A 26,404-nucleotide genomic window follows, 5' to 3' on the forward strand; every position below is an offset into this window, starting at 1 on the left:
AGCTTTCAGGTTATTCATGATTTTTTTTGTGAAATTCACTTGGGATTTCTCTGTCGATGTATTCAAGTTTGTGACAAAACTCTAATTATATTTGTATGAAAATGTGTTCGGAGTTATTGAAAGGACTATTTCAAGGCAACTGATATGGCTAATTTATTCAATTTGATCTGTGTGGTGTTTCTTATTCCCTGTGTCGCCAATTCGATTGCACAACCAATTATATGGACGAGTGAGTATATCAATGTCATGATTATAAATTATTGTGATCGTTGCGAAGTATTAAAATTATCATTGAAAAGAAATTATTAATGAATTGGTGCCATCTTTATAAGTGAGGGGGGGGGGGATTCCCGTCTCAGAAATTATATGCATTATGTTCAGGGGCCCTGGAATCGGGGGAAGGGTGGGCTTCAGTCCCCTTCCCCCCTACACACATCCATTTTTCCCCAAAACCGTGTACAAAAACGTGAAAATAACCATCTGATTATGATTATATTGCATGGTACACGGGAGTAAAAATATCGGGTGAAATTTTAAACAGCAGGAAGGTAATTACGTGTCCAACCAATTTTGGACAGTATTTTGCCAAATATCATTGTTATTTGTTACAATAATTTTCTTCAATGCACAGCATTTTCAAAACTGTAATGAAGACGAATAACGACATTTCCTCAACTATAACAGAGACGCTTTGTCAAAGAGAATCAGTGGCGTAGACAGGTCCTTAGACCTGGGGGGATGATCCCTAGCTGGGTCATACTTTATATATATATATATATATTATATATATATTTATATATACATATATATATATTGATATATAAATATAAAGAATGAAGGAGATAACGTACTCGATAAAAACAAAATATCATGGGCCAAATCAGACGAGTTAAAGAACAAAATAACACGATCTGCCTCATGGATTATCTCGTGTGTCTTTTAATCACTTTGCTTTCAGCAATAAACAGGGCATCCAGTAATAAACAAACTTCCTTGCACATTTTTCATGGCAGTAATCTTTTGTTTGATTAATGACAATGAGTAAAGATGATCATAAGAGAAATGTCATTTGTCGGATGTCTAGTTATCATCTTGGTCATGACAGTCCTGCTAAACATGATCTAGAATAACTAGTATTCCTTATTTTACTAGTATAGTAGTATACTCTTTTAAAAGTAGCGATATTGTTAATGATCAAACGAATGAATCAACAACTAAAGGAATAAACAAATAAACAGCCAAATAACTAAAAAAAAATATCAATTACAATTATAGTAATAGGGGTAAAATAAAAAAAGCTCAACATTATATTTCTTATCCACGTGCAGATATGCGGACACTAAAATGATAAGCACACTCTGTTTAAAATTACCATGATTACAAAGGCTTGATTGAATTAAGTATGGAAATGAAATAAACCTCACCGGGTTGTCGGAAGTAAACTGTATAGATAGTAACTTGTTATAATTTCGATTCATTTCTTATTATGTACCTTGTTATGATGATTATGATAAAAACATAGGTAGGAAATGTAACAGTTTATAACCTTCAAACCTAGAAGACTGCGCACGTACAGAAATCACTGGTATATATAAGTAATTCCAAAATACATTGCGCCAAAAATATTAAGTGAAAAAAACCTCGGATATCACTGAGGCCATCCAAAATTTGCACTTTCATTCCAAAATCATTCATTTACTAATTCGCTCCTTAGAGACTGAAAATTTTCACCTTTCCTTTGCAAAGTAGGGGTTGAGGACATGCATGGCCAGCAGGGAAAAGGGTCAGTGTATGTGTATAGGTAATTTCTTATTAATTCGTTTGAACAGTGTTAATGTGTTATGAAAGCAATTGCTCTGAAAGGGAGTGATTAAGCGACACTTTCTTAAATCTGTAATGAAATATTTTGAACTTATCTCCTTTGCAAATACATAATTATTATAAGGAAATGTACTTGGTGAAACTCTGAATAACGATCCTTAAATGTATATGACGACGCAAGACAGTTGTTATTACTTAAAACTTGCAAGTTGTAAATGCATATAAGATGATTGACTCTGAATAAAAGTCAAATTTTGATCATGTTTGTCATTGCTGTACGTTATGATTATATAAATGTTGAGGAGGGGTTGATTCAACCCCCCCCCCCTCCGGCCAGTTTACGGTTAAAATGCCTTGGCCTTGGGCCTGCATGCATTGGCCTTGTGTACTGAAGCCTTGACCATGGCGTTGGAGGTTTGAGCCTAGACTACACAACATTTTACTGATAAGCTGCAGAGAGAAGTTTACATGAGGTTTCCAAATGCATGTATGTCTCATTTATTACATGTAATTGCAATAACGCAAATATAGTTCTCTATATCCCATTACTTTTGAAAATATGATATTTATTTCAGCTATCCATATGCAAGATGGGGGTAGTGAACTGTTGCAATCTCCTAATCATCCGGGCAATTACTACAACAATCTCAACGTAAGATGGTTTGTTAGTGCTCCTCCTGCGTATCGATTAAGACTTCAATTCATCTCCTTCTCAATCTCTTGGGGCGACAATGTAATAGTGAGCGATGGATGGACATCGGACTTTTCAAGCTCAACTGAATTGGAGAATCTATCAGGTACATCATTACCTGTTGATATCATAACGAATGGATCCTATCTGTGGCTTCAATTCACCACAAATACTCGGCAATCGACATCTACAGGATTCATGGCCAACCTGACAGCTGAGATGAGATGTAAGTGGAAAATGTTTAATGCTCATCAACTTTCTGTCCTTCTTACAGGATTTTATACTCTTTCACCACCTTTTACAGGTGAAAAATTGGATCTCCTATAAAACTGATATAATAATCTAGCCAAGGGACGAATAATGTCGTTTTTACAAATTATTATTCGAGATCAAAGCTAACATTCCGATAAGACTGATTTTCATTCAAACGATTGACGTGAACATGATAAACTGAAGATAAATACCACACATTTATTAATCTTCATTTCTTTATCCAAAAGGATATACAACAATATTTTCAAAGACTAAAACAAGATCACATGTCTAGAAAACAATTGTTGGATTGCCGCTATCACATCACAGAACTTAGATCGTGGCCACATTCAGTCTCCTGATCATCCGTTATATTAGATTTTGTTCTTGTTATTTATTCATTTTAATACGGCAATGAAACATGTAAGCTCTTCACGTAAACAGTTTTTACCATTTCCAAATGATATACATAACGATGAAAGTATGTAGGCCTATCTGAATGTAAGATTAAGCGTTTAACGTAGCCATGATTGGATTATTTATCCTACGAGCTGCGGAGAGAAGATTATTCAAGGTTCTCAAAGACATGTATGTCTCGTACATGTATGTCTCATTTACATGTAATTGCAATAACGCAAATATAGTTCTCTATATCCCATTACTTTTGAAAATATGATTTTTATTTCAGCTATCCATATGCAAGATGGGGGTTGTGAACTGTTGCAATCTCCTAATCATCCGGGCAATTACTACAACAATCTCAATGTAAGATGGTTTGTAAGTGCTCCTCCTGCGTATCGATTAAGACTTCGATTCATCTCCTTCTCAATCTCTTGGGGTGACTATGTAAGAGTGAGTGATGGATGGACATCGAACTTTTCAAGCTCAAGTCAATTGGAGAGTCTATCTGGTAGTTCATTACCTGCTGATATCATATCGAATGGATCCTATCTGTGGCTTCAATTCACCACAATAACTCAGCAATGGACATCTACAGGATTCATGGCCAACTTGACAGCTGAGATGAGATGTAAGTGGAGAATGTTTAATGTTTATTAGCAACCTACCACTTTGACTCTATACTCTTTTACCACCTTCTACAGGTGACAGGATGGATCTCCTATAAAACTGAAATAATCAAGTCATGGGATGAATGATATTTGTTTCCAAATTACTATTCTAAAATCTAAACCAATGCCTACATTCTGATATCACTGAATGGGTCCGCCTATTTCTTGTCATAATCATTTCCCTGAGTTATATTCAATACCGATAGTCACGTGAGGTTTTAAGAGGATTGTTTTTAGTGCACTCCTGGCAGCGAAGTTACGATGTAATAGTACAACATGTCTTGTACCGAAAGGGTGTATGGGTGGACGTCGCCCTGCATATACTTTGTAAGTTATAACGACATTTCAAAAACTTAATCTTTGTTAAGATTGTGATATTGACTCCTCCACCATGGTATATTCATTGACCCTAAATGGCCTTTGACCTATGTCATGTGAGGTGAGCAATGATACTTGATTACCCCTATGTCAACAATTCATTAACCATATCCATAAACTTTCAGATTTATGACAATTTAACAATTACCCAAAACATGGCCAAACTTCATTGACCTTAAACGAACTTCAACCTTGGCCGTGTGACCTGGAACTTTCACAGGGTTTTTGGTAATAAACAATTACCCACATGTCCAAGTTTCATGAACTTGGTCAAATACCCTTCTAAGTTATGATGACATTTCAAGTTGATATACTGGGGTGGTCAGAGGGGGGTGGGGTGGACTTGAATTAAGAAAGTTATATGAGACGTGCAAATGTAGTCGTGCTTTTTATATTGGGTGGTTGCGGGCAGGTTATTGAATAATTTAGAAGCTGAAATAAAGGGGGGGTTGTTTTGAGATATTTCTATATATTCTTTTCTTTCATTTCTACTTTATCCATATTCAATTATCCAATATCAAATTGTATTTATGTAATTAAATTGAACATTTTTTTTACGTTTTTATGGCCAAATAAACAATAATAATGATGATGATAAAGTCACATTGATACCATTACCTGTCGTAAATATCGGACAAATAAAACAAGGTTATTAAACTTTGAAGTTTAGATATATTTTGTAAAAGACACCTACATGCATACCGTCTTGAAAGTAAAATACTTGGGCTGATCATGGTCCCACTTTGCTTTTCTTTATGTTATTACATGTAAATATATACATGTTATTATTCCACCTTTTCGCACAAGTATATATGATACATATATATCTTGTAATTTAAAGGACAAGTTCACCCTTGGAAGAAAATTGATGGGAATAGAAATGGGGAAAATCCAAAAAGCATAACAATGAAAATTTCATTAAATTTTTATGCAAAATAAGAAAGTTATAGCTTTTCATCTTTTTATCATTATTTCACAAAGCAGTTTCATCACATTCTGGTCAGTATGAGGAGACTGATGACATTATCCACTCCCTATATATTTCGATTTTTCCCCCTGACAAATTGTTTTAACATTTTCTTGTTTTGTAAAAATTGAAATGTTGTGTAATATTACATTAAAACAAACAACAGAAATAGTGAGAGACATCATCGACTGTATAATTTGCATATCACTGAGATGTGCATAATTATACCTGTATTGTGGTAAATAGCGATATCTAAAATATCATAATTTTCCTATTTTACAACCGACCATTTTCTTTGTTAATTTGGTGGGGTGGACTTAACATTTCATCAGTTTCATCAATTATTATCTTAAACATTTAAATCAATTGTAAATTCGTTTTCTTCATTTCTTCGTCAACAAATTCGAGTGAATATAATTCTTGAATAATAAAATGTGAAAAAATGTAAGGTAATATTACCAATTACACCTCAGAGAACATAATTATAATGATAACGTGAACAAGATTTTGAATTTTAGAATTATGCAAATTCAAACCATGCTCATTTCTGTAATCTAACCTCTTATCTTGCTCTGCAAACAAAAGGGAATTGCGCCACGCTGACGAGTTGCTGTAGGAAATTCAAATGAATATATAAGGTTTTAAATTTCAAATACATCAGTTCTAAATTTACATTTACCACTATGCCATGTCGTGTTTTCCCCCACTTGATAGCCTTCACCTTCACGACTATCCATTTAACGGCTGGGGCAGAAACCCATTTAAACTCCCGTAATTATCCTGAAGATGAAGACATTCTGGTGAACATCACATCTCCTGCAAACAGCCAAATCCAACTTTATATTACGTTCGATCCAATCCAAACTAATCATGGCAATGATGTAGTTTACGTATACGAAGGATGGACATCGAATCAAGTTGTACCAACGAAAAGATGGGATCTATCTGCATCATCTTTCCCGGTGAATATTACATCACATGGGTCGTATATATGGATACAATTCAATCGTAACGCTGGCAAACGGAGGGACATCTTTCAGGTTGTTGCATCTTCTCAGATCCGAAGTAAGCTAAGTTTACTTTAAATATAATCTGTTAAATAGCTGTATCTAGATTTGTTCAAAAGCAAGGTGTAGAGAGTGGCCACTTAATGTTTTGAAATATTTTACGATTAATGCAAATACTTTTTTTACGGTATATTCAACCAATCTTGTCTACTTTAGCCTATTTCGAATGGTGAAGGTAATAATGTAAAAATGACATGCTAAATTGACAAGGAAACGAATGAGATTTCCGTTGATATCGGGCATAGTTTTTTGCAAGATCCGTATGACTCTTGTCGGCGAAAAAAGGCTATATGAGTTGATTACATCGTTTGTGGTGTCTCTATCTTATTATAGGTCTTTAAACTTTATTAGTTGTAATAATTAAAATCAAACACTTTCTGTCTGTAGTAATGGTTATAACCTGTATTTTGTGTAGCGAATCACGGATTCAAATTTATGGATATCTCCTTCTTGGTGACCATGGCATCAAACTGTTTCAGGCCCCATGTCACAGTGGAAATTGACAAAAGTTGCCAAAAATTGACAAAATTGACCAAAGTTGCACAAAATTGTACAAAATTGCATAAACTTTTCACAAAGTTGCTCAAAATTGCGCAAAGTTGTACAAAGTTGCATAAACTTTTCACAAAGTTGCACAAAATTGCGCAAAATTGTACAAAGTTGCACAAACTTTTCTCAAAGTTGCACTAAATTGCGCAAAATTGTACTAAGTTGCACAAACTTTTCTCAAAGTTGCACTAAATTGCGCAAAATTGTACAAAGTTGCACAAACTTTTCTCAAAGTTGCACTAAATTGCGCAAAATTGTACAAAGTTGCACAAACTTTTCTCAAAGTTGCACTAAATTGCGCAAAATTGTACAAATTTTTCACAAAGTTGCAAAAAATTGCGTAAAGTTGTACAAAGTTGCATTAACTTTTCACAAAGTTATGCAAAATTGCGCAAAGGTTCACAAAGTCACATAAAATTGTACTAAGTTCCATTAACTTCTCACAAAATTCCACTTTCTGCTCCCTTCCCCAAAATGAATTAAAACTTGAATTCTAGCTGCACCATTGAAAACACTTGTGCGAAGTTGCAATGCAAAGCTTTGCACGTGTGCATTAACGTAATCGTGCACAATTAAACATGCATCGCAACTGCTCGAGTACATGTACGTAACATGTGTCTTGATGATGGTATTGGTATGATACGTAGAATTTTTAATTATTGTAGATAAAATGAAGCTTTTGAAGCCATTGCTTAACTAACGATAAAGATTACTACTATGGTGTTAGAAAAGTTGTGGAAATACTTGACAAATAACACAGCTTTAGTGAGTTTATTAGTTTTTATTATAGCTTAGTATGCCATCATACAGATACACTGAGAGGGATTAAAGTGATTAATTGTTTCTGCCTTACACTTAAACTCTATATACCCATCATCTTTGTTTATCACTTTTAACCAGTAATAACTATTCACTTTTAATGTAAAAGAAATGGGTCAATTGCCGGTGTTCATCAATGTTCAAGTATACAAGAAATGAAGGGCACAATTGTAAATGAAAAAAAAAGACTGGTAAATAAGCTATTGGCAAAGGAAAATAGGTAGTGAAAAAATTTAGGCAAGTGAAAAAGTTAGGCAAGTGAAATGTTAGGCAATTGAAAAAGTTAAGAAATCAACTGCTTCAAATTATATCGGATTTTTATGCGACTCACATATACAGTGTGTTCCTAAAAAAAAGGTAATCGAAGTTCAAAGGTCAATCATTTCAAAAGTATATGGTTTATTTTTGTAATTTGTTTACTAAACTACTAAGTAACTCATCAGCTTTAATCTGAGACATTGTTTACGTCCAAACTGTAATGGGTCACACAGTTAGGGTCCTTTGAAGGTGATAGGTACAAAACCCATTTTTTCCAAGTTTTTCGTTTCTAGGGTATGAAACCAACTTTTTATAAATTGTTGGTTTCATAGTGTAAATCCCTTTCATATAAAGTGGGGTGTCTGGAAAACGAAGACCGAAGACCGGGGACACGTATCACACTCGTGTGAAAGCGTTTGCAGTTCACGCACGAAGTGTGTACAAAGCAGTGCAAAGTGTGTACAAAACACGTGCGCGGGTTAGAATGGACTTTGGACCTTGCCCCCTACACAGTCATGTTCTCCCATTGAGATAACGCATGTCCCCGGTCTTCGATCTTCGTTTTCCAGACCTGTTGTTGGGTGTCTGGAAAACGAAGACAGAAGACCGGGGATCGCATCATTATATCCGTCTAGCTAAAATAAACCATTATTATATTCAGATCAAATTCAGGAATTTTCTGATATTGGATATGTAATCAGTTATGATTGGTTGATAAGTTAATGATTAATTGTAAGGATATCAGCTAGGGCATAATTAATACATAACAATTATAACGTACAATCATAGAGTTATATAAACCTAAAGTATTTAACTCTATGCGTACAATACACCTCATACTGCGCAATCACGTACAAGCAGTCTCAACTTAACTGCCGTTTGCAACTACCATTGACATTACGCGTGTCCCCGGTCTTCGATCTTCGTTTTCCAGACCTGTTGTTGGGTGTCTGGAAAACGAAGACAGAAGACCGGGGATCGCATCCGTCTAGCTAAAATTATATTCGAATCAAATTCAGGAATATTCTGATATTGGATATGTAATCAGTTATGATTGGTTGATAAGTTATGGTTATTTGTGTGAATGGTTCTAGGACAATTACCCCCCGGACAATTACCCCGGACAACTACCCCCCGGACAATCACCCCCGGACAATTCCCCCCGGACAACTACCCCCCGAACAACTACCCCCGGACAATAAGCCCCCCGAGGACACTTACCCCCCGGACAATTATCCTCGAGGACAAGTACCCACTGGACAATTACCCTCGAGGACAATTATCCCCCGGACAATTACCCCTGCCTGAGAACAATTACGTACAAGCAGTCTCAACTTAACTGCCGTTTGCAACTATTTTACTACCATTGCCATTACGCGTGTCCCCGGTCTTCGGTCTTCGTTTTCCAAACCTGTTGTTGGGTGTCTGGAAAACGAAGACAGAAGACCGGGAATCGATCGCGTATAATTTTGTCTAGCTAAGATAGGCCTATAATATTCAGCACCATTTTCAAGAATATTTTGATCTTGGATACGTCATCTGCTATGATTGGCTGCGGATAAGTTATGGTTATTTGTGTGAATGGTTCTAGGACAATTACCCCCCGGACAATTACCCCCGGACAATTACCCCCGAGGACAATTACCCCCCGGACAATTACCCCCCGGACAATCACCCCCGGACAATTTCCCCCGGACAACTACCCCCCGAAAAACCACCCCCGGACAATAAGCCCCCGAGGACACTTACCCCCCGGACAATTATCCTCGAGGACAAGTACCCACTGGACAATTACCCTCGAGGACAATTATCCCCCGGACAATTACCCCTGCCTGAGAACAATTACGTACAAGCAGTCTCAACTTAACTGCCGTTTGCAACTATTTTACTACCATTGCCATTACGCGTGTCCCCGGTCTTCGTTTTCCAGACCTGTTGTTGGGTGTCTGGAAAACGAAGACAGAAGACCGGGGATCGCATCCGTCTAGCTAAAATAAACCATTATTATATTCAAATCAAATTCAGGAATATTCTGATATTGGATATGTAATCAGTTATGATTGGTTGATAAGTTGATGATTAATTGTATGGATATCGTGATGTGAATGATAATTGATTGAGCAATATATCGCGCTCAGCTGGCATTTGCAATTTTACTACCATTGACATAACACATGTCCCCGGTCTTCGATCTTCGTTTTCCAGACCTGTTGTTGGGTGTCTGGAAAACGAAGACGGAAGACCGGGGATCGATCGCGTATAATTTTGTCTAGCTAAGATAGGCCTATAATATTCAGCACCATTTTCAAGAATATTTTGATCTTTGATACGTCATCTGCTATGATTGGCTGCGGATAAGTTATGGTTATTTGTGTGAATGGTTCTAGGACAATTACCCCCCGGACAACTACCCCCGGACAATTACCCCCGGAGAACTACCCCCCGGACAATCACCCCCGGACAATTCCCCCGGACAACTACCCCCCGAACAACTACCCCCGGACAATAAGCCCCCCGAGGACACTTACCCCCCGGACAATTATCCTCGAGGACAATTACCCTGGACAATAACCCCCGAGGACAATTATCCCCCGGACAATTTCCCCTGCCTGAGGACAATTACCCCCATAAAATCATCCCTTCTCTCCAGCATCAATGTTAGAAGCGGGACCCTTTTTAAGTTTTGGTCGGTGGCACAGGTTTTTCGAAATATTTTCTACTTTATCTTACCTTGATAATTTTTCTTTCTCTTTGATATTGCTCTTTTTCCTATTCTCTCACTTTCTTCTTTTTTCCGTTTTTTTTTGTTTAGCGGCGCCTTCTGCATCATGAAAAATGGGGGGGGGGGGGGTCTTGCACCCGAAATCTCCCGTTTGGCTATGTATATATTCATCAGAAAATGTGTAAACTGGCCCTCATACTAAGTTTTCATAGATCAATTGAACACGATTAGTCATAATAATCACAAATGCTGAATATCTCCGATTCCAACTGATCTGATTTTTTGAATATTTATTTTGTGTTCAATTTCAGGAAAGATATCAGGCAAATAGATAAAACGTAAAAAGACACCTTTATAGGTAAAAATATATTGAAAGTCGATAACGCATCTATCAACACTAACACTGTCAAGTAGGACTTATAATCCTGTCATTTTAAAACAATTCAACAAATAAGAAGCTAAAAATTATGAAACGATTGGTGCACATTCCAGCAAGCTCAAAAACTTTATGCAAAGATAATACAAACAAGAACACCTTGTAATTTTACCATTTAGGCCCTAAATGGTAAAATTACAAGGTGTTTTTTGTGTTTTACTCTTGGGTGAAAGCAACATTAAAGAAGGAAATTAAGTACCAAAATTACTAAATTGTAAACAATTGTAAAGAATATGACATAATCAAAAACTGATTTTTCTAAACAAATTGGCAATCATGACAGTAAACAATTCGTTTAAGATGCATTTTAAGGACGGCACATAAGAATTTATAAAGAAGTAGACCTATGCAAATCAAATAATGCGACTGAGCAGCGTGAGCTGAAAATGTTAATATTTAGACCTAAAAAGGACATTTTACAGAGCACTTTCAAGAAAAAATCAATTTGTAAATTGAAAAAATAATGAAAGCTCGATATCCGAGATAAAATATGTTTTGTATATTAACTTCAAATCTTGATATTTTAAGCTCCATATATGTGAGCGCGAAGCGCGAGCTGAAAATTTTTGGAATTGCATGTATATATTTTAACCTGAAAATTGACTATTCTGGGCAATGTTTGTGAACCTGAACAAGATGCGTCTGTAATTAGGGGACATCCCGATAGACCGCGGGTCCGATAGTCCGCGGGTCCGATAGACCGCGGGTCCGATATTCCGCAGTGCGTGTAAAATTATGATCAGATATATCATATGTCATCGAGAGGTCCAAAGGTCAAAGGATACGAGACCATGGGGTTCTATCAGGTGCGGATCCATGGGGGGGCGAGGGGGAACTGCCTCACCCCCCTTCCCCCCGCTCAAAAAAAGAGGGGGGGGGGAGGGGAAAAGGAGAGAATAAAAAGAGAGAGGAAGATGGGAAAAGAAGATAATAAAAAAGAGAGTAAGAGGGGGAAAGGAAAGACAAAGAAAAAGGGAGAAGAACATGGGGAAAGAAGAGAAAAAAGAGAGGACGGAAAAGGAAGAGAAGAAAAGAAAGCTAGGAGAAAGGAAAAGGAGGAAAAAGAAGAAGAAAAAAAGAGGAAGGAAGAGAATATTTAAATAGAGAGGAAGATGGGAAGAAAGATACGAAAAAGAGAGATAGAGGAAGAGGGGAAAAGAAGAGAATATAGAGAGAGAGAGTGGAAGGGAAGTGGAAAGGAAAGAAAAAGAAAAGAGGGATAAGTAATGGGGGAAAGAGAAAAAAGAGGAAGAGGGAAAAGAAAAAAAAAGAAAGGAAAAGAAGAAGAAAAAAAAGGAAGAGAATAATATTAAAAAGAGAGAAAGATGGGAAGAAAGATAAAAAAGGAGAGATGGAAATGAATGTCGAATGTCCCATTGGGGGATTTGAATCTCATCTTTTTAGGTTGGAATATCAAAAATTTTCACTTTAATCGTTGAAATATGTATCGTATTGATGACTAACTTTTCGACCAGTCCATAATATTTAACATTTCTGCTCGCGCTTCGCGCTCATGGTAATTATCTAGTTACATACGCGTCCTGTTCAGGTTCTCAAACATTGCCCAGAATGTTAAATTTTCAGGACAATATACATGAAATTTAATTTTTAGCTTGCATATGGCTTATGAGATTATAACACATTTATGTTGCTTATAAAGTAAATCTAGGAAATGACTGTGAGGACATGGGCGTTTGCCCCCCCCCCCAACAAAAAAGAGAGAATCAAGGCTAAGAAAAAATAGAGAGAAAAGGAAAGGGATTAGGATGAAATATACTATTATTTTCCAAATATTATGTCAAAATCTATCACAACCTTGTATTTTTGTAATAAAAGTGTCAACATATTTGCTTGCTCGCTTCGCTCACTGCCAACTTCTTATTAATTTTATGCGATACGCCATATCGAGCCCCCTCGAAATTGTTGGCTCATTATGGCACTTGGACAAATCAACTTTGAGCGGCCGATCGGGGAAAATATGGGTGAAAAAATGGCCCCTCCCCCTATTGGCGGAAGCTGGGTCCGTCCCTGACTTAGGCTTTCAGGATAAAATACAGGAAAATTCTATTTAAAAAATCAGATCGCGCTTCGCGTTCTCATTATTTATTTAGGCCTTGCGAGAAACCTCAATGTGTTTTTCAAGAATAAAATCTCAGATTTTCTTTAACGTCTACCCCCCCCCATTTCATTTATTTTTTTATCTTGGTGCCCTTGCCCCCCCCCCTGCACCCATGCTGAATAAATACGCTACTGATGGGGATAATTAGTCGAGATTGCATATTTCCTAGAGGTTATCATTGATAATATTGAAGGGTATACTAAAACAACAGTACAGAAACTACAGCTCCCGTTCACAATATTCTAGTAGGGCCTACTCTGGTGAGAAGTTTAACCAAATTGAACCCCCCCCCAAAAAAAAAAAATCACTCGTGCTTCGCACTCCCATTGATATTACATCATGGGCGGAAATCCCAGGGGGGACGTGTCCCACCTACTCAAAATAGTAGGGGGACACAATATCAAATGTCCCCCTACTATTTTGGTCTTTGATAATCATAGAAATACATCATTCTAAATCGAAATAAAACATGTATTTTGGGACGAGATGATCTTACTTTGGCGTTGATAACCTTTTCCCCCACCCCTTGTCCCCATAGGCGGATCAAGGGGGCCGAGCCCCCCCCCCCCCCCCTTGGCGGAGCAAAAAAAGAAAAAAAAGGAAAAGAAGAAGGGAAAAAGGATGAAAAAAGAGAGGAGAAAAGGAAGACAAAGACGACGAAGGCATAAAATAAGATGAGGGGAAGACTTGGAAAATAAAAAGAATCTTTCGTGCAACTATATAAAACTTTCGCTCGCGCTTCGCGCTCACATTGCCTATTAGGTGATTTACATATCTTGTTCAATATGGAGTTCGAATATCAAGTTTGGAAAACAATATACAACACATATTTCACCTCGGAAATCGAACTTTCATTGTTTTGTGTAATTTACAATTGGTTTTTAAAAAGTGCTCTGTAAAAATGTCAATTTTATGGTTTGAATGTTAACATTTGCTGCTTGCGCTACGCGCTCGCAAATTTTGATTTATCAGGTACCTATATTTTTGTGTAATCCATAAAGTTTTCAAAATATCCCTTTTCTGGTCTGATTGTTAAGACGCATCAGCTAGCGCGCTGCACGCTCGCATTTTGATTGGCGAGTTATATAAATGTTTCAATTTTGTTTATACAACAAACTACTTAAAATCCCCTTTTCATGACAGTTTATCAAAAATTATAGCTCGCGACTTGCGCTCGCATTAATGGTTAAAAATATATAAACTGATGCATTCTATTCATAATCACAAAAGTGAAATGTCCAGTTTTATGCCATGATATCATCAGATTTCGCGCCCTCATTAGGCATTAATAAATATGATATCAATTTAATAATTGAATTGTCCCTTTGTTTCATCTCGCGCTTATTTAGATGAATAGGAAGATAGTCATCATTTTCATATGATGGCATGTCGTAAGGATGTCCCGGTCCTATGTCAAAATTCAAAGTAATAATAATATCAGCTCTTTTTTAAGTGCGATCCATATCAACCTTACAATTTTTCTACTAAGTGCTAGAAATATTAAGCTGAAATTGACTCCTTTTTTCAGATCGGACTATCAAAGTTTCATGATTTTCATGATTAAAGTTGTATTCAGAATGCCTAGATTCTAGGTCTAAATATGAAACACAATCGCGCATGTTTATTCAGATACCCAACTTGTTCTCTAATTTAAATTAGTTTCAGATCACAATATCAAAAATTTTCTGCTCGCGCTTTGTGCTCGCATTATTAATGTAGGTAGACGCCATATTAATCATCCTTTTGATGATTTTCAAAACATGAACAGAGTGGCCCACTTTTAGGTCTAAATCTCGATTTTTTTTTTCTGCTCGCGCTTCGCGCTCGTATCAATCGTTAAATTACATAGCTATCCTGTTCACGATTACAAAACTGATTGAAATTTTCCATTCTTTCTTTAAAAAAGTTCAAAAATGTTCAGCTCGCGCTTCGCGCTCGCATTTTTTGATTGTTGAAATATGTGACGCCTTCATGGCTAAGTGCAAGCAGTCCTTAATAGGTACCAGTTTAAAACGTATAACTTTTTTTTGCTCGCGCTTTGCGCTCGTATTATTAATACTCATATTTTTTTAGGATTTTCAAATCATGAATAGAGTGTCTCGTTCAGTAAATAATATAGGACTAAATTTAGAAATTTTCCGCTCGCGCTTCGCACTTGCTTTAATTGTTTACTCATATACCTATTCTGCTTGATTAAAAAAGTGCTAAGAATTTCCTTTCTTTGGGTGAAAATTTCAAAAAGATTCAGCTTGCGCTTCGCGCTCGCATTATTGGATTGTTAAATGCTACTTTAACAGGTATCTTTTTCATCAGTTCATTTCCCCTTGCGCTTTGCGTTCGTAGTAATTATTAAGTTGCATACATGTCTTTTTCAGGATAACAAAAATTGCCCAGTATCAGTTCAAATTTTAGGAAAAAAATACATAAAATTCCCCCAAAAATTAGCTCGCGCTTCGCGCTCGCATCATATAAATGAGGATTATGATATTATGTATTAATTTATAAGAATAAAGCCAAGAAGTGACTAATGAGGACTACGCCTTCAAAGAAACAAACAAAAATTATCTCCGAGCTGCCGATCGGGGAAAATATGGCTGAAACAAATTTCCGACCCACCCAGCCCCCCCCCCCCCCCATTTGGCGAAGGCTGGAACCACTCCTGTGTCCCCCCTACCTTTTGGTATTTATGTATTCATGGATTTTTTTTTCAAGAACACATTAAAAAGTGGTCTTTAGTGGACCGAACGTGGGATCGGGCTAGCTAGGCTGTACGGGCATTGGATCGCTGATCGATTTGAGGTCACACGATCGGACTCGGAAGGGAACTCTCACAGTTTTGTTTAGGCTTCTGATGGAAGTAGGAGTGAACTGTGCCTGTGGTTTGCTGAAGTGAAACCTGGACTAGTGTAGACTGTAGTCTGGACTGAGTTGCCGGATCTTCCGCTGTTTCGACGTCGGATGATTGAGGACCGTGATTCGTGAGCACTTGTACTAGGCCTATTTGTAGTTGGACTGAGGATGAACGTTCGTTATCTCGTCCTGGGGGAGCCGACGCGTAACGTTAGACCTGATTATTGGCTGATGGCATGTGTTCGATACCGTGCGTTTGGACGAATTTTGCAGTCAGAATAAGTCAGTAACTTACCGTACTGGGAATGGGATCTTGGGGAGATCTATCGCTTTGGAATTGGAGCTAGGCCTAAAGACGAGAGCTGAACATGTTCTAGTGAGTGCAAACTGGTTCAATATTATTGATATTTGGACGCTTTCCTTTGCTGTGCTATAGGCCTAGTCATAATTGTTTTCTTTTCGAGCAATTGTTATTTGGACCAGTCTAAACTTGTTTGTGGATCTAGCCTATATTGATGGAAACTGTAGACTACATTTCTGGACTATTTGTCTTGGACCTGGTCTAGACCTAGATGAGTGGAGTTTTCATCATTTCCTGTGCTGGTTTTGGAATATGTTGAGCTGCTGAGACAGATTGATATCCATTTCGTGATGCCCAAACCCTGGACCTGGTCATGCTGGTTAGACTGATGGTGATATGTCGAGGACTAGGACTAGAGATCTAGGACTAAGCTGTGAATTTTGGACCTTGTGAGATGGACTCAGTTGTGGATCACAAAAGGACTCAGTTGTAAATTTCAAATTGCTATGACTATGATCAAATGATGAGATACAATTGTTGTTTACAATTTGTGTATAATGTATGCTATGTTGAACATGTTTACATTCTATTTCTGGATTGAGAATTAGCTCTTACAGCTGACAGGTCATTGCTGGTTATATTTTATATTGTAATGTTCACTTTTTAATATTTATAGAAGTCTGTTATACTTATATTAGACACAGTAAACCTCGGATGTGTCGAAGTCGGTAAAGTCGAAAACCTCGCAAAAGAAAAGTCCCGATTTTACTTATGTAATTGGATTTGCCGAAGTAAGGAGTTGAGTTTCAGCTGTGTTGATGCATTTTTCTCAGTCCCGAGGACTTCGACATGTGCGAGGTATCTTTGTACTCATTTGTTTTGTCAAAGAAATCAATTGTAAATTCTTCGCATTTATGTTTGGAAATGAATTGCAATGAAAATATTGTGTTAGGAAATTACAATAGGGCTAGGGCTAGGCAATCGCATAGGAGAAGGTACAACATAAAATTGCAAATTGGAAGTAAAGATGGAATCTATATGACATTGATTTATTTCAAGGGGTAGTACAGCTGTTGTGTGGCCAAGTTTTAGTAATCAAAACTTGCAAAATAACATTACAAACTTAGTATTATGCTGCAAAAGTATAGAAAATTACATAAGATTATGTTACCAGCATGTTATCATTTAAAAGAACCATTAAAATACAAGAGAGCGCTATCCAAAAAGAATTTTTAAACTTTGTTTTGATACAAAATTATACATTTGATTTTTTCTTCAATAATGATTAAATATAGTAATCAAAACTTTTAAAACCTCTTAGAAAATGTTCAAATAGTTCAAGAATTTGTTCTTATTTTTTTAAAAGCCTAATAAATCTTAGGGCCCAGATTTATTACGATTGGGGATACATTTATCAATATTTCAGCTATTTATGAGCTGTTCTGACAAAATAAATTTTGTTCTGTCATTAAAATTGAATTTTCCTTGAAATTTGCAACTCAGTTTTTTGTTGCCTCGCTAAAGATGTGAGTTGTCCAGAGCCTTCTCTACCAAAGTTGAACTACCCCTTTAACGTTGTTTTGGTTAATAACATTTTCGTGAAAACTACCAAAGGTTATTCCCAATCAGGTTTATTTTTTAGTGAGATTTGTGATCATCTTCCAATCTTCTGCATGCTTTATGATATTCATTCCAACAAATACAATAAGGCCAAAGTTATACTAAAGCGCAAATTTACTGAAAGCAATATTTCTAGCTTGAGGGATGCTTGTCAGGAAGATAATTGGGAGGATGTATTGGAATGTCATGATGTTGAACAGGCTTATGAATCATTTAGTAAAATTTTTCATCACCATTTGGACAAGACTATTCCACTTGTTAGAATAAATAATAGAAGTACAGGAAAACGGCCATGGATTACAAAAGGTATACTACAATCTATCAAAAGAAGAAATGTCTTATATAAAAAGAGTGTAAAGAAACCTTCACAAGAGCACGTTGAAAAATACAAAAAGTACCGAAATAAGCTTACTTCTATTATACGGTCATCACGGAGTTTGCACTATTCTAGACAGTTTGAGAATGCTCGAGGTAACATGCCCTTGACATGGAATGTTGTTAGAGATATATTATGTAAGCGAAATAAGTCAGAACCTGCCACAAAATTTGTCCATACGGATAAAGAGTTTACTTCTGATAATGACATTGCAAATGGATTCAACAGCTACTTTGTGAACATTGGGCCTGACCAAGCAAAGAAAATAACTCCCGTAGAAGTTAATTACAAAGAATATTTACAAGACAGGTCCGAATCATCTATATTCCTTAAGCCAGCTGATCATCTTGAGATATTAAACATTGTTAAGTCTCTTAAAAATAGTAGGTCATCTGGGCATGATGAAATAAGTTCAGAATTGTTAAAACAAATAATTGGCTCAGTCCTAACTCCTTTACTGCATATCTGTAATCTGTCCATTTTAACTGGTGTATTCCCTTCCTCTCTTAAACTAGCCAAGGTTATTCCTGTTCATAAAAAGGAAAGCATGACTGTTATAAGCAATTATAGACCAATCTCAATTTTGCCTAGTTGCTCAAAAATACTAGAAAGAATTGTTTATAATAGACTGCATTTCCAAACTTTTTAAAGAACTGAAATGCCGACGAACTGTTCAATACAGTTAGAGGAAGGGTAGTAAACAAAATCCAGCAGTCATATCACATGTATCACATTTTTAAGTATAATAAATTGTTTCTTCCATTACAAAATATTTTTGCAAGCAGGTCTTTTTATTTTGTTCACTAGTACCACATAAAATACTCCAGGCATTGCATGTCATCGTTAGATTTGCGATAGTATATTTAATTAGTTAATGCTAGAGTTCCATGTAATTATCTCCCAAAGAATTTAAAAGGTGGGTGATCCGTTCCACAGCATCATCCCCCACTTTACCGTATTGCATATATGGAGATTTTGGAACCACATGAATGTTAATATTTTCTCCATGATCCCTTTAGATATGAACAAAATATTATAGAGGGCTAGAGGATTAAAAAATTAATAAAAAAAAATTAAAGAAATCTTTTATATACATGCACATCTGACATTGCACCATTCTTGGTGTCCTCATACTCTGTGACTGAAGTACATGTATGAATACAGAGTTTCAAAGATGATGTTCAACTATGTGATTGTTTGGCAGAAGTGCATGACCACAGGAAAGATGCAATAGTATTATTATAAAGTCCTGATATTTGAAATCATATGCCAAGATAAGATTTTGAGACAAATGAAAGAGAGCAGGCACCAAAAGTCAATATATATATTTTGAAAACCTGCTCAAAGTGGCATTGTATTGTGTGCAGGTGCTAAAAATTGCTAAAAAATGTTTGATATTGCACAGAGTTTCAAAAACTTTCTCATAGATGCACCAAGTTTCTCTAAATTACATTAAGTTGTGCAAAGTTCCCTTAAGTTGTGCAAACTTTTCCAAAGTTTCCTGAAAATGTGCTAAGTTGCACAAAATTGCTGGAAATGGCGCAAAGTTGTACAAAATTGCCTGAAATGGTGCAAAGTTGCGCAAAATTGCCCGAAATGGCGCAAAATTGCACAAAAATGCCGGAAAATGGTGCGAAGTTGCGTAAAATTGCTGGACATGGCGCAAAGTTGCGCAAAATTGCCGGAAGTTGCGGAAAATTGTCAGAAATGGGCACAAAATTGCCGGAAGTTGCGGAAAATTGCCAGAAATGGGCGCAAAATTGCCGGAAATGGCGCAAGGTTGCGCAAAATTGCCGGAAATGGCGCAAGGTTGCGCAAAATTGCCGGAAGTTGCGGAAAATTGCCAGAAATGGGCGAAAAAATTGCCGGAAATGGCGCAAAGTTGCCCAAGCAAATGCAAAGTTGCCTAAACTTGCATGTCAACTTTGCATAATGTTGCGCAATCTTTGTCAATTTTGTCAATTTAAGGCAACTTCTGTCAATTTCCATTGTGACATGGGGCCTTGTTTCAATGTTTTAATCATACTAATAGGAAATGCAGACATTTAGAGTTTTTTCATAATGACTGAAAAAATGTTCTTCCGGTAGTGGGTGTGAAATTATCAATCTGTTGAAATACTAAAAATACAACAAAAAAAAATTTCTTAAGGCATTACATGTCCTTTTTAACCATGAGTAGAAGCTCTCGCGTATAACGTCACAAAGTAAAATACTAAACTTCTAATGGGTTCTTAAAGCTTTTATGGATTACGATTTTAACTTTCACCAATATCTTTTTTTTTTAATGTGCACAATAAACCTTAATTTTAAGGTGAACTTCTCCTTTCATGAAAGCTGTAAGTCAGGGAAAAAAATAAAGAAATACCTTTCTCAGAGGTTATCAGAGGCAGACGACATATCTATGATTTAAACAAATTCCATGAGTCACATGATTGAATTCTCTGAGACATAGTACAACCTTTCTTAGAATTGCACTATAAAATCATCTCTATGCGATAGATTTACTTCACATTTTATTGCATGTGGTTTTAAGGACAGCGCTTGTCTGTCTTTCCCTTTCTTTCTCCCTTTCCTCATTATTTGAAATAATCTGTTCCTTTCATTTCTTAATATCTCCCCATCGTTTGTCTTTACTAGTACGCTGAGGAGAGCATCCATGACACTAGGATAAAGAAAATAAGGTTTTGACTGCATTGGAATTGCGGAAGTAATTTGACCCTATATTATGACTATATGATATTTGTTGATTTTTGTCATGAAGTCAAAATCAATGCAAATATGTGGACTAAAAAAGGGCTATATTTTTGTATTTATTTTTCCTTACAGCTATCAGTTTGCTACCCGGAAATGTAAGATACATTCAGTCTCCTAATTACCCGTCCAACTACACCAACAAAACTAACGTTAGGTGGCTAGCGCCATTATGATTTATAGTTTAATTGTGCCACCACAAGTGGCTTCCCATATATGTATGCGGCGACTCTGCCACGATCAATAAATGTCTCACAACCTATTCAAATCGTCTGTAGTTTCCTTTTATCTAATTGCGTGGTGGCTTACGGTGTGATCAGAATTCCGCGGCTAACTTTCGCTACCAGGATCAAAGAATCCGGATTGGGGGAAATCTCGCTCAGAAACTTGGGGACAGGCGCTCACCAGGTCTAAATGTGGTGTGATAGTTTGGGTAGGCATACAGAGTTGAGTATTTATAAAGCGTACGTAGTCCCATATATATTATGTACTGTACTGCAATGCGCGCCGCATCGACGAAGCGATGCACGGTCGTGGCGGAGCCCACCCGCGTCGGGCTCGCATCTATACAGAGATGTGTAGCCGTCGCTGAGGCACCTCAGCGTAGGTGTCCTCCTGCTGTAGAGCATAAGTCTATCGTGACTAAATCTAAGAATGACACCCCATTTTTCCCTGCCAGTGTTAGGGGAACCCCCGAACAGTTGACAGTGGAATTGCATAGTGGTTCTCCTTTGAATTTGATAAGTGAGTCTACTGCTGATTTCTTTGGCCTTGAAGTTGTAATCGATATGTTTGGTTACAGTGACTATGTTGACCCTGAAGTGTCGTTTGCCTTACCATCTGGTATTGTTGGCATTACATCTTTTTCTCTTTTCTATGATGGATGTGAGTTGTATTATGATGGTTTCGTGGTTGAAGACAGTGTGGTGAACTTTGATGTGATGGCTGGGGCTCCCTTTATGGAGAAGAATGATGTTTCGATTCGACCTTCTAAACGCCAAATCATGTTTGGGGACTACCATACTTTTTCTTACATGTCATCATCTAATCAATTCCAATCTAATCCCACTAGTATGAATGAGTTAGATGAGCTGGATCGTGCAGTGGGTATGATAATGCAAGGATCTGAGAGTGAGTGCAAACACACTAATCCTGGATTTGACAGTGAGTGTAAACACACTCTTCCACTAAATGACTGTTCTCAAGTGCACAGAGAGATCATGGATGTTGGGTGTAATATAGAGGTGAATGAGACTGAAGCTGAGCGTCCACACATTCACCAGTCCAATGACAATGATAACATACACAATGAGGTCGAGTGTAGTGTTGGAGAGAATGAGACTGAAGCTGACCGTTTACATACTCGCAAGTCCAATGACATTAATAACATACACAATGAGGTCATGGATGTTGAGTGTAATGTAGAGGTGAATGAGACTGAAGCTGAGCATTCACACATTCACCAGTCCAATGACAATGATAACATACACAATGAGGTCGAGTGTAGTGTTGGAGAGAATGAGACTGAAGCTGACCATTTACACAATCGCAAATCCAATGACATTAATAACATACACAATGAGGTCATGGATGTTGAGTGTAATGTAGAGGTGAATGAGACTGAAGCTGACCATCCGCACATTCACAAGTCCTATGACAATAACATGCACAGTGAGTTCGGACTGATGACCAGTGTGGAGACTGAAAGTGTTATGACTGAGTATGATGTTGGAAACCCAGACTTGGGATTTACGTCACCACTACGTGAGTCGAAGATGGATGGTGAGATTGGTGAGACGTTGAGTGAAAGCGTTGAGATAGTGACAGTCACAGAATCCAAAAGCTCTAAGCCTGCTGTGAGTACTGAGGATAATTGCTGTGATCGTGCTAAGCTATGCGTAAAGACAGTAGGTGCAGTTGGGTCACATTACAATTGTCAGGTACAACATCAACATGAACATATTAGTTGCAGCGGTGACCTATCGTGTGTAAAGGTCGTAGGTGAATTTAGGCCACAAAACAACAATCAGGAAAATTACCAACATAGACAATTTTACAGTGTTCCTGATACTGAGCCTAGCTCTGCATCTGGTGTTCCTGGTACTGAGCCTAGCTCTGTTGTTCCTGATACTGAGCCTAGCTCTGGCATTCCTGATACTGAGCCTAGCTCTGGTGTTCCTGATACTAAGCTTAGCTCTGTTCCCGACACTGAGCCTACATGTAGCTATGGCGTTCTTGATACTGAGCCTAGCTCTGGTGTTCCCGGTACTGAGCATAGCTCTGGCATTCCCGGTAACGAGCCAAGCTTTGACATTCCTGATACTGAGCTTAGCTCTAATACTAAGCCTTCCTGTAGTGTCATGGTAATGAGCCTTACATTAGCTCTTTTGTGTCTTGTCTTGAACATAGCTCTAGTGGTAGTATGCTCTTGTTTCATCGTTACTCATGTTTCGGAAGCGGAGCCTAGCCTTGCTGTTGCAGGTTATGTACACAGTGCTGACATCACTTCAATAGAGAATTGTGCCATCATTCGATCGCTTTCGCATGACCTTTATTCTCCTTTCACTACAGTAGAGAACCGTATTCGCGAAATCCATGATCGGCTTGAAAACCGAACCGCTGACTACCCGTCAGACATAGAGTACGTCAATGAGAGTATCCGCAGTACAAATCGTTATTTCGGTTTCGTTCGTTGTACACGTGATCATGATATGCCCAGACATGTTTGTGGTGTCTGCAACGCAGATCGTTTTCGGCATTTCGTCTTCGTTCATTGTACACGCGATCATGATATGCCCCGGCATGTCTGTGGTGAGCCGTGTCACCGCACAGACGCTTACCTTGATATTGCGCTGTGTTCCTCTCTCATCAATAGTAACCATCACTATACGAGTCTCTTACCTTATGAGGTGTTCTATGGATGCACAGCTTACATGTACATGCATTCTGTAGCTAGTATCATCTGGTCGCCCTACATGGACTGTATAGCTTATAGTACAATAGACAAGGATTTGGCACCTTGCCTTAGTCCCAAGACGCCTACTCTCCTACAGAATCCTGCTGATCGATTGATATTGCCTGTTGTCCATCACGCTACTGATCCTGAGGTGATTTTGCTGCTATCTTACCTGTGTGACTACATCTGTTCTGGTAACCAGTCCTCTGCATATGATGTCATGACTAGTCGTCCCACCTCACCGCTCTTTGAGGACGGAAAAGCGGCCCACAGTAGCACACCCTTACTCCATGTTCATGGAAGTTTGTCACGCACCGTATTACCGGTTTCCGACCCAGTCCGTACCCCTGCTGTTGTTGATCAGCCCTTGAGGATCCAACCCCCCGTTGGATCTTGGCCTAGATGCGTCGCGACCATTGGACACCAGGATTGGCTTCTATGGACTTGTGGACCTCGCCCACCGTCGCCCTTTTCTGATGGAACTCGCATGATCCCCAATCCCATGATGTACCTCGCATGATTCCCTACCCCTGATGGAACTCACTTATCTGGTCGGAGTGTGGTTGTAATGCGACCTTGGCTTTCTGGACTCTTTCAGGCTCATATGATGACTTCGCACACAATGATTTTCGCCGTGTTTGGTGACTGCCCCGTGGGCTTTCAGTTTTTTTTCCCACTTCAGCATGCACGGTGGCCCAAAGCCCCCCCCCCCGCCGTGTCCCTTGGTAATATCTGCAGGAGTGACAATAATGTTTAAAGTGTCTACATTTTACCAGTGGTGTATTATGTTTTTTATTATTCATTCCCTGTATTGTTACTCATGTTTTGCTTGGGGATACGGGTATGGTTTCGCTATTTTTGTGCTTATTTTTTATTTATAGATATATACAAGTATAGAGTTGCAGTTGGTTTTAAGTTTGTCATGGTTTTACCACACAACGAATATCATTGTGTTACTACACTGATTGGATGCAGGAAGTTGGTTAAATTTGTATTACGGCATACTATAGTCTTTGTTTCGTTTTTGAGTATTTTTTTTTATGCCGTGTGTGCATACTTTCGGCCGTTTAAGATTATTAGTAGTGTACTGACCATATTTGGAAACAAGCCTTATTTTTTTTGTTTTTTATATTCAGTAGTGAATCCACATGACTTGTTTCATTTGGTCACATTTTTTTTGTGTTTTCGTATATGGTCGTGATTAAAGAGTGCTTTTGTGGTATTATTTATGCCTTTGATTTGTTAGAAGTAGCATGTATGCGTGCTGTTGTACATTATGTACGCAATTTGACCAGGCAGTCAATTTCTTTTTTATTGTTTAAAACAAAGCGAAGGTAGTTGGGATTAGTGTATTGTTTTAATATATTTTGAGGTTTTATATTAATGACCTGTATAGTGGAATTGTTATATGTCCTTTATCCATACTATACGTATATGGCTATTATTTGAGGTTTGTTATATTACTCGTATAGGGGAATGGATTTGATCCTTATCATTTGCACAGATCATATTTAGACTGAAACAGTTATGGCCATTTTTGATATACCTACTGTTTAAGTGTAACCCTACTTATGTTATTCTGTTACTTGAATATTGAATATTTTTATTGGTGTTCATACGTTTTGAATATGATTTCATACAGTCAAATTGAAGCTTGATTTTGGATCTGTTTAAAGGAAAAAAAAGAGAGAAAAGAATGAAACGTAATCACGCCATTATGATTTATAGTTTAATTGTGCCACCACAAGTGGCTTCCCATATATGTATGCGGCGACTCTGCCACGATCAATAAATGTCTCACAACCTATTCAAATCGTCTGTAGTTTCCTTTTATCTAATTGCGTAGTAAGTGTTCCTACTCCATATCAAGTAATACTTCATTTTACTCATTTCTCAACCGAGGAGAATTGTGACTTCGTTTGCGTGAGGGATGGATGGACATCAGACTATTCAAACTCAACAAGAGTGGCATCTCTGTCAGGAGATTTGAATCCAGATGACATCGTTTCAAGAGGATCATATCTTTGGGTTAATTTCACCAGTGATGACTGGGTTACTAGTACGGGATTCGAAGCACAACTTACACCATTCCGAAGTAAGTGTGAAATAACTGACAAAAAACAAACATACAAACAAAAAGCAAAAGAAGCTGAACGCCTCTGGCAGTCTCACCCAGTGACGTATTAAGCTAAAATGTAGAGGGTCCAGGTAAGGTGTATTTTGCAAAATTTATAAGAAAGTGGCTAGTGAGCAAAGAGAGCGAGCAACAATATCAATATTTTTATTACGAATATCAAATTTTATTAATATAATTTTTATTTGTTTATGCATAATGAGATACATTTCGTATTTCCACTGCTCATAGATATCAGTTTGCAGCCTTGGAATCATGCATCCATTC

General features: G+C 37.5%; 2 protein-coding genes across 3 annotated transcripts; both read left to right on the plus strand.

Moving 5' to 3' along the window:
- Positions 1-2,404: 2,404 nt before the first annotated feature.
- On the plus strand, positions 2,405-4,345 carry LOC121431293 (bone morphogenetic protein 1 homolog). Its single transcript, XM_041628803.1, has 3 exons — positions 2,405-2,738; positions 3,453-3,794; positions 4,338-4,345. The coding sequence occupies exons 1-3, from the start codon at positions 2,405-2,407 to the stop codon at positions 4,343-4,345; spliced, it is 684 nt and encodes a 227-aa protein (XP_041484737.1).
- A 1,554-nt stretch (positions 4,346-5,899) lies between these two features.
- Positions 5,900-26,404, plus strand: LOC121430777. Of its 2 annotated transcripts, none has more exons than XR_005972065.1 (2): positions 5,900-6,244; positions 26,369-26,404. XR_005972065.1 is itself a non-coding variant. In XM_041628169.1 (2 exons), the coding sequence occupies exon 2, from the start codon at positions 21,533-21,535 to the stop codon at positions 24,521-24,523; it is 2,991 nt and encodes a 996-aa protein (XP_041484103.1). In that variant the 5' UTR covers positions 5,900-6,244; positions 21,123-21,532; the 3' UTR covers positions 24,524-25,810. The 2 variants fall into 2 exon arrangements, 1 of the variants encoding a protein (XP_041484103.1); XM_041628169.1 differs by lacking the exon at positions 26,369-26,404 and adding an exon at positions 21,123-25,810.

Source organism: Lytechinus variegatus, chromosome 17 (assembly GCF_018143015.1).
Source record: "Lytechinus variegatus isolate NC3 chromosome 17, Lvar_3.0, whole genome shotgun sequence".
NCBI classification, from domain to species: domain Eukaryota; kingdom Metazoa; phylum Echinodermata; class Echinoidea; order Temnopleuroida; family Toxopneustidae; genus Lytechinus; species Lytechinus variegatus.